We start from the raw sequence: 16816 nt of genomic DNA, 5'->3' as shown, positions 1-16816 counted from the left end.
ACCGCCCAGTCCATCACATGAACCTGCCTCCCATCCATTGATTCCATCTACACCTCCCGCTGTCAGGGGAAAGCGGGCAGCATAATCAAGGATCCCTCCCACCCGGCTTACTCACTTTTCCAACTTCTTCCATCGGGCAGGAGATTCAGAAGTCTGAGAACACGCACGAACAGACTCAAAAACAGCTTCTTCCCCATTGTCACCAGACTCCTAAATGACCCTCTTATGGACTGACCTCATTAACACTACACCCTGTATGCTTCATCCGATGCCAATGCTTATGTAGTTACATTGTATATATTGTGTTGCCCTATTATGTATTCTCATGTATTTTCTTGAATTCTGTTTAATTCCCTATTCTTCCCATGTACTGAATGATCTGTTGAGCTGCTTGCAGAAAAATACTTTTCACTGTACCTCGGTACACGTGACAATAAACAAATCCAATCCAATCCAAATCAGATGACAAGGTAAATGGAGTTGATGGGAGGAGGAAGTTGCAAAGAGAGATAAAGATGAAAGATTAAATGAATTAGTAAAACTCAGGCAGGCAGAGTTTGGTGTAGTAAAGTGCGATGACATTATTCTGGGCTAAAGGAAGATAGATCAGAATATTTTCTAAATGGGTAGAAGAGGTGAGTTGCTGAGAAATGTAGGGGTCCAAGTGTAGAAATCACAGAAAGCTCGTGGACAAGTTCAAAAAATGGGCTACAGGAGTTATTTAAAAGGGTCTGAAATACAACGGCATAGAAGTTACATTAAGTTATATAAAGCTCTGGTTAGTCTCAAGTTAGTGTATTTTGTTCAGTTCTGGCTGTTGCTCCTCAGGATGGTAATGTTGACCTTGGAGGGGAAGCAGTGCAGTTCACTAGAATTATACCTGGGCTAAAGGGATTAAATTATGAAGTTAGATTGGATACTCTAGACTTGTATTCCCCTTGAATATCAAAGATTAAGGAGCAATCGATTTGAACCTTTTAAATTAATTAAAGGAGTTGATGGCATAGATATAGAGCAACTATTTCCTCCTGTCTGGAGTCCCGAACAAGGGAACATAATTTTAAAATTAAAGATAGGCTTTCCAGGGATGATGTCAGGAAACATTTCACCACACGAAAGGTAAATGAAAATCTCCCTCAAAAAAGCTGCTGTGGAGAAGTCAATAGAAAATTTCAAACCTCAAATGAACAGGTTGTTGTTAGACAAAGATATTAAGGTATATAAAATGAAGGTGATTAGATGGAGTCAAGATCAGCCATGATCTAATGGAATGGCAGGTCAGGCTTGAAGGACCGAATGGCCAACTCCTATGTTCTTCATTCCTTTTTTTCCACATGGGAGCATAGCAAAAGAATCGAACTTAAGAGGGAAAGCCCTGAAATGTTGCTAACAGCTGACACGATGGTCTGGGAAAGGTCTTTGAGTGGAACGATGTGCATTGGGGTGAACAGTCATGGATATTTGCATTTACATTCTGGTGGCAGGGCTGGAGAACCTGAGGGGATTATAAGACAGGGTAAGAGCTTCACCTATGTAAAAAGCATCATGGGATGGTTTGCATAGAGAAGAAGGAATTAATCAAATCATAGGGTATATTGTACATTGATCAAATATCCATAAAACGTGGTATTGTGATCCTGCTCCCTGTCAGTGATCACAAATAGTCGACTAAGACAGGTCTCACTCCAGCTTATGATATGTCCCATGTCAATCTGTAATGAGTTAGTCCAAACTGATCCTACACCATAGCATTCAGAAACTTATCCTTGGGTTGAAGGTCGGTACCCTGGGAGTTGGGATTACCAAGCTGATGCAACATCAGAAGGATTGTCATGAATCCAAAATCGGGCTACCTTCGAGGGTTTCCACGGACTCACAGTACATTATATTGATTTCTTGCTCGCAAGGCAGATAACCTGGCATCTTTCTTGTAAAACTGCCCTGGATTTACCCCGAAGGCAGGTTAGCACGATGAAGGAAATTTGAAAGAAAAACTTGGCGGAGCTGTCCAAAGCTGCATCTTGGGGGCGGGTGAGGGGTGTGGTGAGGGGGGGCTCGGAAAATTCACTGCATTTCAAATGTGCTTAAGTGAATTGTGCAAAGCACCTTGAGGTGTTTCAGTACGATCAGGGGCTATTTCAATTAAAATGAATCATTGAAGGTTTGGTTCGAGGCAACCTACCAATTTGGTGAGAATGACAGGGTAAATCCAGGTAAAAGCCAAACTGACTGCTAACTGGGTAAAATGTGAAGCTCTCCTGGAGAGAGCACCAGCCGTCTGATAACATTAAGTGCGGTGCAAAAAAAGTACACTCTGATGCTGAAAGTTATTGTACTTGGATTCCAAATTCAAACCAATGTTTGTAGGGGTTTAATATTACCCACCAGCATATCAGCAACAACCTCTATCAGTAACAACCTCAGCTGTATTAGGGAAAAACACCCCGATGTTGAGCAGAATCATATAAACATAATATTAGATGCCCCTACCACCCAGATGAAACAATGATCCTCATTAAGCATACACGTGATCCTTGAACGCATCTGCAGATTTATTTCTGTGCACAGAACTCGGAAGAGCATCACTGATCCTTTGCCATGTGTTTGAATTAATTCAGCCTCTTTCACTGTATTCCTGGAATCCAAGTACAAATATCTTTTTTTTTGGCCTGTTGGGCTCCCAACCCCAGCTCTCATTAGCTTGCAAAATGGATGTATTGCAGCCTTATGCCTAGCTGCCTGCTATGTCCTCTTGGCCGCTCTATAGCCCTCCACAATGCCCCCCTGCCACACTTCCCCAACATCCCCTCCACCAAACACCCAGACCCCAGTGATACCTCTCATGAGCCAAATCGCTCCTGGCTGGTAATTAGATGGCCACTAGATCAGCCGCTGTGGAGGGAGAAGCCGCGTTGATCACTATGCATCCTTGAAGTCAGGCAAGTGGGATCTGGGAGTGAAGAGGTTAGGCAGACACGCTCTGAAAAGCGGGAGGGGGGGAGAAACAGGGGGCGAAGGGGTCGTTGCTGAGGACAGGCGGTGCTGTTACTGCCAGGGTGAACTCATGACGAGCCAAAGAGTGCCCAAAAATGAGGACCCCTCATCCCCAACCCAGAAGGCTGCTAGGAGACCATCAGAGTTTACCTAATGGCCTCCTAATTCAGCAGCAGTCCCTCAATTGCTGCTAAAATGTCAGTGGAGTCATGAGGCGCCAAATTGTCCACTTAAGTGGATTAACTGGGCTCCAAGCGAGTGGACCATCTGCCACCATTCCCGCTCCTGGAAAAATAGGCATGACGGGAATGCATCATGCACACCACATTACACCTTCCCACAGCATTTTGACAGCTTCCCGACCGGTCCCCAAAAAGTCTGATATAACTCATCCCCAGGTTTTCAAAGTAGGTCAAATCTGACCTGCCAGCCTCATTAATATGTCTAAATGGCCCACTCACCTCCTGGGAGCGGTTAGTCTGCCTGCCCCTTGTTCTGTCTCCACTTAAGCCAAAAGTGATAGAATTGCAGTTTTAACATCTGACCCCCTCCCCATCCTAAACCCACCCATTTTAGGGAGGGGGGGGTTAAAATCTTCCCCTCGCTGTCAGGTAACTCCAGATTGGAACTTCCACTCCTATCTTTGAAAAGCTCATTGTTTCGTAAACTTAACCCCCACGTCATTCCAGTTAAGCAAAATACTGTGGCTGTATTCTGCCTGCTCATTTTTCCTTGTTATTTCTCTTTCCTTCCGTGTGTCCTGAAAAGGGCAAGCGACACAGAATTTTATAGGAAAACAATGATCCACCCAAGGGAGAAAACTCTGCAACTCACCTGCCGTAGACAGACCTGAGAGCGTAAGCAGTGAGATACGGCAGGACTGAAAAACACAATGCTGAGACTGTGCAAAGCTCAACTCGTGTAAAGGTGCTTCCCATCACTTCATATGGGAACAACATGTCATCACCAGTACAAATGATGCTGTTGATTTATTTTAGGCACTCCACCTCTTCAGGAGAAAGAACTCTCTTTTGTCGAATAAAACTAATATGAATTTGTCAGCAACTGTCTGCAGTGTCCCAACGGCCGCTGAGAGCATCAAACTGCTGATGCAGAATGTGCTCAGGAACTTCAGTTACCTTTCTCCATGGCAACCGTAGTGGCATTGCCTGGAGTCAACTTGTGTGAACTGAATACTCCAGCCACCAACACAGTACACTGGGGAGAGGTTAAATACAAAATTCCCGACTTAAACAGCCTTTTTAATCCTCTCTTCACAGTCTTGATTCCCAGGTAGCCCACAGTAATCGTATCAAATTCTGCTTACTGACACTCATTAAAAAATAAATAGATCGGCAAGCTATGATTCACTCACGAGTCATTCAGCCCTAAAGAATGTATTAATGCACAACGGGGGTGGGGAAGGGGAGGGGGGGATGGGACTGGTTTAGCAGTGGATCCGTTGAGGACTGACAAATAAAAAGGGGTATAAATAAATTTTTTCTGCAGCGTGAGCATTGGACTCACCCATTGTCTGATTAAACAGGATTGCAGTGGAAGAGAATACAATCTAAAACATGCAAACAATTTGCTGTTCATATTACTGCCACAGATTGCTATTTAATGTCATCAACATGAGATTTTTAAAAATTCATTCATGGGATGTGGACATCGCTGGCTGGGCCAGCATTTATTACCCATCCCTGAGGGCATTTAAGCATCAACCACATTGCTGTGGTTCTGAAGTCACATGCAGGCCAGACAGGATGACAGGCTTCCTTCTGTAAAGGCCATAATGAACCAGATGGGTTTTAAGACAATTAACAATGGCTTCATCATGAGGCTTTTAATTCCAGATTTTTATTGAATTCAAATTTCCACCATCTGCCATGGTGGGATTTGAACCAGGGTCCACCTTGGGCCTCTAGATTATTAGTCCTGTGACAAAACCACTATGCCACGGCCTCCCCTGTCAAATACCTCTACTGCCATACATCAGTATTGAGCATTCTTGTAAAAAATAAGGGGTGATTATTGAATTTTGATTGTAAATGTGGCCTGTAAATGTGGCCCATAATCTAGGCAACCTGCTTATTCAATGCATCGTATGATCACCTGGGTCAGATTTTAAACAACACAATTGACCAATTGGTGCAGGCAGAGCTTCAGCATAAATATGACATGCTGGCGCAAAGAAAATTCCCTACCTGAGAAGCCTGGAAAAATGGCTTCTCAATTGCAGGCGACTTTGGTTTAATTTACTCAAAGCAGCAGCCCCTCAACTGCTGGTAAAATGTCACTGTTCCTTAATTTCAACACATTTCCTGACAAATAATTAAGTAGTCTGCTAAATTAAAGAGGTGCCCATGCAAATTTATTGTTGGAATGTGGGCGTCATTGGCAAGGTCATCATTTATTGTCCATCTCTAGTTGGCCTTGTGAAAATGGTGGATGGGATTTCTTGAAAAACATCTATACAATCCCTACAGTGCAGAAGGAAGCCCATTGAGGCTGCACCAACCCTCCGAAAGAGCATTCTACCTCGGCCCACTCCCCCGTCCACCTCTCTCTATCCCCATAACCTAACCTGCACATCCCTGGACCATAACGGGCAATTTAGCATGGTCAGTCTATCCACCCTGCACATCTTTGGAGGAAACCGAAGCACCCGGACACAGACACGGGGAGAAGGTATAAACTCCACACAGACAGTCACTCAAGGCCGGAATTGAACTCTGGTCCCTGGCGCTGTGAGACAGCAGAGCTAACCACTGTGCCACACATAGCACCTTTAATATGCTATTGCCAGGTGCTTCATAGGAATGTAGTCCCATGTAGAGAAGCTGTTCCCATTGTTCTGTTAGAGAGGGAGTGTCAGGATGACTCAGCAATGAGGAATGGTGATAAACATTTGAGTAATGATGGTGTATGATCAGAGGTATTGGTGTTCCTATTCAACCACTTTCCCAATCCCTCTCGGTGGCGAGTTGCTGCAGTATATCCTGTAGGCAGTACACTGCCAAGCTGCACCCATGATGGAGGGTGTGTATGTTTAAGATGGTGGATGAGCTATGCTGTAGTGATCGTCTGTAATCACTTCTGTCAGGCATCTGCTTAAGTATGGGTCAAGCTGATAAAGGAGTCATCAATAACGGCACCCAGAGAGTGGAATACTGACATTTACTTGGAATCAACAATTTTGTTCTATTGGTTGTAGTTCCCACCCAGGCCCTTGAAAATACTGCAAAATCATTTCCTGTCAACTTCCTCGGAGTGGAAATGGAAGGGTACCTCCAAAAACCCAGGCAGATGGGAGAGCAGAAAGCTAACCCCAGCGTCTGTTTGGCAGTAATGAAAACACAGCCTGAGAATCTGGGTCATGTTGTTGACCAGAACCTTATCGCAATATATCACTCCTGGCAATAAGATCAGTCAGCTGTAATGGAAACAGTGACCTGGTTTTAAAACAGTTCCCTAGATGTGTTTTTCTCTGAAGCAAACTGAACATGTTTTTAACAGAGTGGTCTATATTTGTTTTACTTGAAACATGAATAATTTCATGCATCTCAGTACAGTGTCTTCTAAAGTTCAGCCTAATCACGACAAAGTAGCATGCACGGTCCCATAGTTAAAAAAGGATTTATAATGGACCAACTTTTGAAATGGGAATTACAGTGAGGTTATCGGTGCTATTAAGAAGCAAATTGGACTGCAACTTCTGGTGTTTGCACACTCTGTTAAACATGGAAATTAGGAAGTTTTATGTCCAATTTACCCTGCTCCGCCATAAGCTTCCCTCGACTGGTATCTCGTCAAGCGATTTGACATTCAAACACACCTAACGCTGTGGTATTACGCACTCTAAGGGCTGAATCTTAAGGCTACCATCGCTGCCTGCGGGATCGGCGGTGAGGGTGGAAAATCACGCGAGAATCGGGAAACGCAATTCTTGCTGGAGAGATCGCGTTACCCAATTTTCCCCACCCCTCACCAGCAACGTCACGGTATTCACACATTAAAAGGAGATTAACCAGATTTTTATAAACTTGAATTTATTTCAGCGTACTTAGCATCCACCACCCCTCCTGCATCCCCCCCCCCCCCCCCCCCCCCCCCCCCCCCCCACCCCCGCACTAAAGGATCCACCCTCACGGATTGAAAGCTCACCAACTTGACGTTTACAACAGGTTGGGCCTGACGTGAGGGAGTCGAGGGGATCTCTCCGGGGAGCAGAGTTTTTTATAGTCTCCGGAGGGGGGGGGGGGGGGGTGATTTGAGGGACATCTGGACAATGCCATCAGCACTTAGCGTCAGAATCAGAAAATCCCGCCCAGGATTCCAGAAGAGAAAATACATGGAACAGGCCATTCAGCCCAAACAAGTCTATACGGGGCTGCACGGTAGCATAGTGGTTAGCGCAGTTGCTTCACAGCTCCAGGGTCCCAGGTTCGATTACTGGCTTGGGTCACTGTCTGTGTGGAGTCTGCACGTTATCCCCGTGTCTGCGTAGGTTTCCTCCGGGTGCTCCAGTTTCCTCCCACAGTCCAAAGATGTGCGGGTTAGGTGGATTGGCCATGCTAAATTTCCCTTAGTGTCCAAAAAAGGTTAAGTAGGGTTACGGGGATAGAGTGGAGGAGTGGGCTTGGGTAGGGATGCTCTTTCCAAGGGCCGGTGCAGACTCGATGGACCGAATGGCCTCCTTCAGCACTGAAATTCTATGATATAAAGTGATTATGCTGCAGTCCAACACCAAATCTACCATTGTAACCATCCTTTATCATCAAATGCTCACCTAGCTTTATCTAAAATGCATTTACGCTTTTCACTTCAACCACTCCCTGTTGTAATGCGTTCTGCGTTCATATTACTTTGAATGAAGAAATTTCTTCTGAATTCCCTACTGGATTACTTGATGATTATCTTATATTAATAGCCTCAAGTTATGCTCTTCCCCACAAGAGGAAGCAGTTTCTCTGCATTAACACTATCAAAATCTTACATGATTTTATCCGTTAGCCTCCTTTTATCCAAGAGGAAAGAACCCAGCCCGTCAATTATTTTCTGATACGTATACCCACACGTTCCTGGTATTATTCTTGTGAATATTTTCTCTGCAGTCGCCGGTGCCTCTATCACCTTTTTATAAAATGGTGGCCAAAAATTGCACGCAGTGCTCAAAGTGTGGTTTAACCAAGATTCAATGCAGGTTTAGCAAAGCTTCACTACTTTTCAATTCCACGGCCAAAATTCTCCAGTCATTGCAATTCATTTTTCCCGCTGGAAGCGCACTCCCACCAGCGGGTTCCCCAACGGTGTGGGTTGGCTACAATGGGAAATCCTGTTGACAACGGGCAGTATAGAATCCTGCCGCCAATGAACAGCACACAGCCGATAATCCCGCAGCAGGCGAACCGGAGAATCCCACCACCTATCTCCCTCGGTTCTGCAAATCATAGTGTAAGAGCCCACTGAAGGTTTTTCGGTAATTGCGAGAGCAATGACGTTCGCTTGCCGCTGACTGCAAAATCCAGGCCCTCAAGTTTGTAATCTTATCTGGATCTTGAGGTGAAACAAAATCCTGAGGAGGCTGTTGTACACTGGAAGTCCAATGACTTTTACCAGTAACTTTACTTTATCGGACATCTTCCTCGACTGCCCGCCTGGTTAATCCCTGAGGTGATCTCATCTTAAACCTTGAAAGAAAGAGGCAGAATTTTGCCATTTTTGGCAAAGTGCCATCTCCGTCTGGAAAAGCAGAGGGCCACTAGTTGGGCTACCATATTTTCCCACCATATTTTTAATCACTGAGCCAAAAAAATGAAAGGGGCGGGACCCACAGAGCTCTAATTGAGCACACCCCGCCAGCAAATTGGGCTAAACGGCATGCCGCTGTAAATTAATAAATAGTGAAACAGTCCCCCCCAACAACACAACCACCCCTGGCACTTCCCTCACAGAACTCTACCCACCAGCAACACCAAGGAATCCTTCCCCACACAATACCACAGACCCTGTCCCGGCAGTGCCTTGGCAATGTCTGGCAGGCAAATATCCTGGAAGTGCCAGGGTATTGCCCAGGCATGACCCTCCCTCCCCTGGGGGCTGTACTCATCTCTGCACCTCCGGAGGGTGCTGCTATCCAGGTGGATATCATGGGGGAACCTAACGTGATACACATCAGTATGTCCTTACACCCACGTGAATGGACAATTTATTGTGGGGGGGGGAAACAATCAGGCATAAACACCTGATAATGGCATTTAAATTGGTGCACATGGGGATCCCAAATTTTAAAGACGAGGAGTGGGATTCTCCGATCCCCGCCAGGTCGGAGAATGGCCGGGGGCCGGCGTCAATCCCGCCCCTGCCGTGTCCCGAATTCTCCACCACAAAGATTCGGCGGGGGTGGGAATCGCTCTGCACCGGTCGGCGGGCCCCCCCGGCCATTCTCCGGCCCGCGATGGGTCGAAGTCCCACCGCTGACAAGCCTCCCCCGCTGGCGTGGATCAAACCACCTACCTTACCGGCGGGAGCAGGTGGTGCGTGCGGGCTCCGGGGCCCTGGGGGGGGCATGGGGTGATCTGGCCCCGGGGGGTGCCCACACGGTGGCCTGGCCCACGATCGGGGCCCACCAATTGGTGGGCGGGCCTGTGCCATGGGGGCACTCTTTTTCTTCCGCCTTCGCCATGTTCTTCACCGTGGCAGAGGCGGAAGTGACCCCCTCCCCTGCACATGCGTGGGGTTGACATCAGCAGCCGCTGATGCTCCGGCATATGTGCGAACTTACGTCGGCTGGCGAAGTCCCTTCAGTCCCGACTGGCGTGGCGCCAAAGGCCGTCCACACCAGCCGGCGGAGCGCCAACCACTCCGGCGTGGGCCTAGCCCATCAAGGTGAGGGCTTGGCCCCTAAAGATGCAGAGACTTCTGCTCCTTTGGGGCGGCCCGACGCCGGAGTGGTTCACGCCACTCCATTACGCCGGGACCCCTGCCCCGCCGGGTAGGGGAGAATCCCAGCCGAGGTTCCTGTTAAATCATTGGTGGGTGGCGCCGACAATCGCAACGGGAAATCCCGCCAGCGTATGGGCCATTTTTGGATGCCCGCACGGTTCTCCGACTCCCCGCTAAGTCATTAGCGGTCCCCCCCAACGAAAACAGGAGCAGGAATTACCTCCCAAGGTCTTCTTACTCATTAGGGGTAGGCGCATGTTCTAAAGGAATGGCACCCACCCTAAAGATGTGGTGCGAATTTGATACAACTCACTGCTACTCTGTGAGAGGGGGCCGTAAGCTGACGTGAGTGAATATTCCTGGTTTCAAATGGCTCTACTTTTGCTGCTCTCTTACTGATGCACCCCAATTTCCAATGCCATTTGACCGCTCTCTCAGCAATGAATTGCCATTGGAATGTAATATTCTGGGGCCTACACACGAGGCCCTGAAGAATAAATAAGTTGCTTCTTGTGGACGAACTCCCCACTGATCTTAACAATGGTGTGTCTGGTGGGATTTGAAAGGAACCCACCAAAAACGTGGCGCTGGGGCAAAAGGGAGGGATGAGCATCCAAGAAAAATGATTATAATTTCCAGCCCTCTGTTTGTGGTTTTGTCCCATAAAGGAATGGAACTTCTCAGCTCCTGTCCTCATCCTAGTTGCATGTGTCAGTCTTTTCTAATAGTGCAAATAAAGAGGAAACCTTCTCTGCCACGTGAATGTTTTCTGTTCTTACCATTTCCCAACAGTACTTACAGGCTGGAGGTCACTAACAGTTACTGGAAGTTCTCGCATGCTCAGGATGAGATCCAGTCTGTGACTCAGATAGGAAATGTTGCACATCTGTGAAGAAACAGAGCAAGTATAATATCATTAATGATGCCTTTAATGTAACATTTTCTCATTTCAGTCATTAGTTAAATAACCATTAAAAATGCAACTTCACGATTCCTGATATCATTAAAATCAAACTCATATTGTAATGCATAGAGTATAATTTACACAACACAATAAATTGATATTGCAATATCAAGCCAGCTGCACATTGTTTTAGTCATAAAAGTCTGGTCCATGGTGTGTCAGCCAACCTCAGCTGGGCTGTTAAAATTGGTGTGACACACAAGGTTAAAGAGTTATCAGATCCTTATCTGGCCATCTTTGTATGAAAGCATACGTGTGTGGACACAGGATGAGGACCAGGTCAGACCTCTTTTGTACTTCCCACAAATCCTGTTTCCGGGGCTTATACCTGAAGAACAGGGGACTGGATTCTCTGTTTTTGGGACTATGGCCCCACGCAGTCATAAAAACTGTGGACTTTCACGTCAGAAAAACTGGCTTGAAAGAGCCATATATTCCCAGCCCTGCAGGGGGCTAGCAGGGACCCGGCGTAAAACTAGCAACTTTCAGGTCAGAGGCCGCGCATGCGCACAGCGGCCGCGCATGCGCACAGCGGCGGCCTCCAGCGGCTATGCCGTGCTCCATGACAGACTCAGGCCATGGCAGCTGGACATTAAAAATAGACCCCTATAGTCCACGTGCCCGACGCTGACTGCCCGCCCAAACATTGCCTGGCCGTGTATAAGGCCCCCCCCCCCCCCCCCATCCTACGATCGGCCCTCCCCCGACCAGGGCGGCCGCGGTCTGGGTCCGTAGCTGCCACACTAGTATACCGACGAGTAGGACCATGTTAGATCCACGCCGGCAGGACTTCGTCCGGTCGGGGGCGGAGAATGGTGGGGTGGGCCTCCAGGATTGCCCACAGGTAGGTGATATGTGGGGATTCGGGGAACCGACGCCGATCCTGATTTTGTGAGCCGTCATGGATTTTGGCGTCGGGGTGCGGAGAATTCAGCTCCGACACTTTGGTGAGAGAAATCAGTAGCTAACAAACCTAGAAATGTACTCATCCCTGAACCCATTCTTGTGAACTTTTTCTGCATTCTTTCTACTGCCTTCGCCCATTTTGCAATGTATGATACCCCAAACCTGGATACACCAATCTAGTTGAGGTTGAACCAGCTGTTTATATAGGTTTATTGTGACTTCCTTGTTTTTGTACTCTAAACCCCACTTATAAAGAACAGGGTCCCGTAAAATGTATTAACTGCTTTCTCCACCTATCCTGCCAACATATGGCCATTTTAGCCACTTTGGCTATTTCATAAGGTCACAGGTAATCTTTTTCTACAACTCCATTTTGTCGCACTATCCCCATATTCCTCGATTGTCTGAGTGTCTAAAATTCTATGGATCTCTGTCTAGAACATATTCAATAACTAAGCACTCACAGCATCTGGGGTAGAGAATTCACAATCCTCTGAGTGAAAAGATTCCTCCTTATCTCAGTCTTAAATGGTTGCGCCTTTAACCTGAGACTAGAACCCCAAGTTGCAGATTTTCTATATAGGGGGAAACTGCCTCTCAGAATCTGCCTGTCAAGCTCTTTCAAATGTTTAAATATTTCAATGAGATTGCTTCCCATTCTCCTAAACTCCAGGGAATATTGGCTCACTCTACTCAATCTCTACTCATAAGACAACTCTTTCCCCAGGACGTATATGAGCAATATTGCTTTTCCTGACTTCACACACTTAAATACATCACAGAAAAGGAATCTAGCAGCTTTCGAGCTACGCATCTGGATTGAGAACTTGGTCGTTATTTTATAACATGTGCCTCAAGCTTACATTGTAAGCAATCAGAGCATTGCAAAATATGGCAAAGGTAACACAGCCAATCCAGACTGTTCCTTCCAACAGCTTAGGTACAATGGTATAGTCAGGAATTCCACAAAATTGACTAAAGAAGAATGACTGCAAATAAAACTGAGTAGAAATCTTCTGAAGCTGCTTTTTGGTGCCTTTCAAATAGCAATCGAGCAATAACTCTGGAAGTTCATGCCATTGTTATGACTGGACACTTTGCATAAATGATGCAACCCACTGTTCCCAACAGAACTTGGAATCAATGTTCCAAAAAGCATGTCTACCCTTCTTATAATCAATGATCATTTCATAATTAAATATTTGTTCAGAAACATAATCCATGCTGAGAAGCACAAGGTTAAGCAAGATACTTACCTCCATCATATATTGGTCAACAATGTGGAGGTCAGCCTGAGAGCCTTTATACGTTTTGTACTTTTCAATGTCATTCGGTGTGGGAACATATCTGACAATTTATAAAACATGCACACAAGTTATATTTCTAAAATGTAATTTATTAACCTGCACATAATAAACAAAATCAAGCTTCCAGCAGACATAAAACTGATTGAAAATGCAGTCTAGGAGGCACTCCGATACCCGAGCATTAAATGAATTTCAACATGGGTATTAATTTCCCTTACGTATACAGAAATTACTCAGTGAATTAAAAGGCAATAATCCAGTCATGGAATTTTGAGTTGATCATTTCAGCTGACATGATACTGATGACCGCATGATTGACAGTCTGAAGGAAAACCAGTTTTGTGCTGAAGAATCTACATTACCTTCTGATCAACAATCAAAATTTCACTCTCATGCCTGATTGTGCCATGGCATTTGTTAACATTTTGAACAACACTGTAAAGCTTAAGAAAGCATGGACAGTTTTATTGCTAAAAATGAAATGAGATAATTAGAATCCACTCAGCATTCTTCTCTCTCTTAGTCTTAGTCTAATTGGCTAAGGCTAACCTTCGATAATCCACTGCACAATCCATAGTCAAAGAGTGTTCTACTGTTGGGGGACATGCTCAAATGCATTTCATTCTTTGGAGTCTCCTTGGTATTCATCCATCTCTCAGACAGAGGTGATGTCTTTGTGTTTGGACAGGTAAAGAAGCATAATACATCTACAATCATAGAGGATGTCAATATTGACTTTGTTTAGGGCTGTGATCAGGTTGTGTGTAGTTTTAGAATTTACAGTATAGAAGGAGGCCATTCTGCCCATCGAGTCTGCACGGCCCTTGGAAAGAGTATCCTACTTAAGCCCATGCCTCCACCTGATCCCCGTAACCTCACCTAACCTTTTGGACACTAAGGGACAATTTAGCATGACCAATCCACCTAACCTGCACTTCTTTGGACTATGGGAGGAAAGTGGAGAACCTGGAAGAAATCCAAGCAGAATCTTGGAGAAAGTGCAAACTATACCCACACAGTCATCCAAGGCCAGAATTGAACCTGGAACTCCTGAGCTGTGAGGCAGCAGGGCTAACCACTGTGCCACCATGGAAAGGAAAACGGGGGTTGAGATAAGGGCTTCTGATGCATAAGGTTCCGTTAACAAATTATATCATCCTGTATTGACTGCATATATCTCAGACTTGCACTTTGTGTTGTAGAAAGCCTTGCGTCTCTTTTCCAACTTTGAAGAGAGTACGGCAAAGGTGAAGATATACAACTTTTGTTTGAGTCTTGCAGTTGGGCACAATTATTTTCTTTGTTTGGAAACTGTGGGAGGGATCTACCGCCTACGTTGCACCTGAAAAGCAGTAGGCGTGACGCGACCTGTAGATGCCGGGAGATTCCACATCAAGGATCTACCCGGCTCACCACGCCTCACGTGATCTAGTGCACTCTATTGAGATGTCCTGATGTGAATCACGGCCATTGTGGGCGGGATCACTTTCTAGTAAATCTGCACATTTAAGGGAAACAGCTAGTCCAACTCTAAAATGTGTTTCCGTGATCTAATCAAGACATGGGATCAAACTCCCTTGCATTGGAGACCTTGGGCAGGTGCTGTTCAGTGCAGGTCTCCATAAACAGGGACCAGATGGAATGGCACTTGTGAGGGTCTCCCAGGGGATTGAAGGCCTTGAGGTGCATGCCCTCTGGGCACCCTGGCAGTGCCAGTCTGGCATCCTGACAGTGACACCTGGATGCTGGACTGGCACTACCATCTAACAGGGGCACTGCCAGGGTGACAGGCTGGCACTGTCAAGGTGCCAAGCTGGCATTTTTTGCATGGTGGTGATCAAGCTGGGGTGTGCCCTGCATGGGTAAATCCTCCGCACCTTCAGGGGCTAGGCCAGCCCCAGAGTCGTTTGTGCTGGCCAGCAGGGAAGGGGCTTGGCGCCACACCAACCGGTGCCGAAGGGCCTCCGCCAGCCGGCGCGAGTTGGCGTATGCACGAAAGCCCCAGCGCGTGCTGGCGTCATCCCAGCGCATGCGCAGAGGGCTTCATCTCCGCATCGGCAATGGCGGACCGCTACAGCCGCTGGTGCTGTAATAATAGAGTGCCCCCACGGCACAGGCCCGCCCGCGGATCGGTGGGCCCTAATCGCAGGCCAGGCCACCTTGGGGGCACCTCCCGAGGACAGATCCCCCCGCGCCCCCCCAAGAAGCCCGGAGGCCACCAGGTCCCGCCGGTAAGGACCTACTCTAATTTACGCCAACGGGACTGACAAAAAAACAGGCGGCCACTCGGCCCATCTCAGGCCGGAGAATCGCGGGGGTGGGGGGGGGGGGGGCCGCTGCCAGCGGCCACGGACCGGCGCGATTCCCGCCCCTGCCAAATCCCCGGCACCAGAGAATTCGGCAGCCGGCGGGGGCAGGATTCACGCCGCCCCCCCCGGCGATTCTCCGACCTGGCCGGGGGGGGGGTCAGAGAATCCCGTCCTAGATCTTCCTTAATAATGATACTGAATCATAATTTTGCAACGGCATGGACAAGCTGCGTACATCTATGACTAGAATTTGAATTTCAGATTTGGAGGAACAGGGACTCAAGGCAGATTGTGTTTTCATGTCCTGGAACAGGCTGCAGCTTTGCATTGCTGCTCGGCATTCTGAGGGTGAAGATATGCACCAGGGATGGAGTGATCAATGATTTTCAGGTCCTGATTTTGAGTCAGATCCCCTATAGATTCTGCAGCTTTTCCAAGGGCCAGAACAGACTTTTGTGAGGGTGCTGTTTGTTCCCTTATTTTTTATTTATTTATGCAACAGCCAACAGGAGTGGCTTCTTCGTGATGTTTCACTGAACGTGAAGTCACCAGAAGCTCATTTTCTCAGGCAGTTTCCTTCTATATCCACTGCGCTGTGATTTGTGCAGTCGATACATTCAGTAAACCTGCCAGATAGGATTTGCATCTGAAAAGCTGGCTGATCTGATTACCTATAAGCCAAGTCTCAAGTGAGTTATGCTTTATGTCATGAGCGTAATATAAATCATATCCCATGGGCCCTCATAATGTATTCAATTTACATCATACATTAAAAATTAATTAGATAGAGAGCCAAAAAGGATGGCTTTAATAGTACACTATATTCCTTTGTGCACTGGAATTGGAAGCAGTATGAGTGCTAATTAGCCTTTCATTGTGCAATGGATGTTCAGATTCATTATGCTTCGATCATTCTTTTCAAACTATGTTGAAAGGACAAACAAGAATGTGAATGTTTTCTCTGCAAAATATGTAAATAGGAATATTTGTAAAATAAAACACTGTAAAAAACAAACAGGTTAGACACTCCTCCATTCAGGTGGTTTAATGGAAAAGTGGATGCTTAACTGAGGTAGAAAAAGGGGCAACTGGTGTACATGCTGACCAATGCTGCTCCTCAAGAAAAGTAGTTAAAAATGCCTGCAAAATAACAATGGAAATAGGCCTTATTTACATTGTGATCAAGAATGAGGAGCTAATGTTGTAGCTGCAAAGTTACGCTGAAATGTAGTTATTCCACAGAAATGCAAATATGCCCTGATTGAGGGTTACAGATAGGAAATGTTTTGAGGAATAATGCAAGCAGTGCTTGGCCCTAGTTTTTACTTCAAACCAGAAGCATGGGTTTAACAGCTGTTGTTGGACATTTTATGGAGAAGCGTGCGAAG

At 46.5% G+C, this 16816-nt stretch overlaps 1 protein-coding gene across 1 annotated transcript in view; it reads right to left on the bottom strand.

The window, feature by feature from the left end:
* The window catches only part of LOC119969455 (protein diaphanous homolog 3), a 172319-nt gene that overhangs the window by 42441 nt on the left and 113062 nt on the right, over window positions 1-16816 (bottom strand). Inside the window, exons 10-11 of the mRNA XM_038803100.1 lie at window positions 13069-13159; window positions 10742-10828 (exon numbers count right to left, since the gene is read on the bottom strand). Coding sequence (XP_038659028.1) covers window positions 10742-10828; window positions 13069-13159 — 178 coding nt within the window. The remainder of the gene's footprint in view (window positions 1-10741; window positions 10829-13068; window positions 13160-16816) is intronic.

The sequence above is a fragment of the Scyliorhinus canicula genome, chromosome 7 (genome assembly GCF_902713615.1).
Source record: "Scyliorhinus canicula chromosome 7, sScyCan1.1, whole genome shotgun sequence".
In the NCBI taxonomy this organism is placed as follows: domain Eukaryota; kingdom Metazoa; phylum Chordata; class Chondrichthyes; order Carcharhiniformes; family Scyliorhinidae; genus Scyliorhinus; species Scyliorhinus canicula.
Note: the sequence above shows the minus strand (reverse complement) of the source record. Positions and strands in the feature narration are given on the sequence as shown.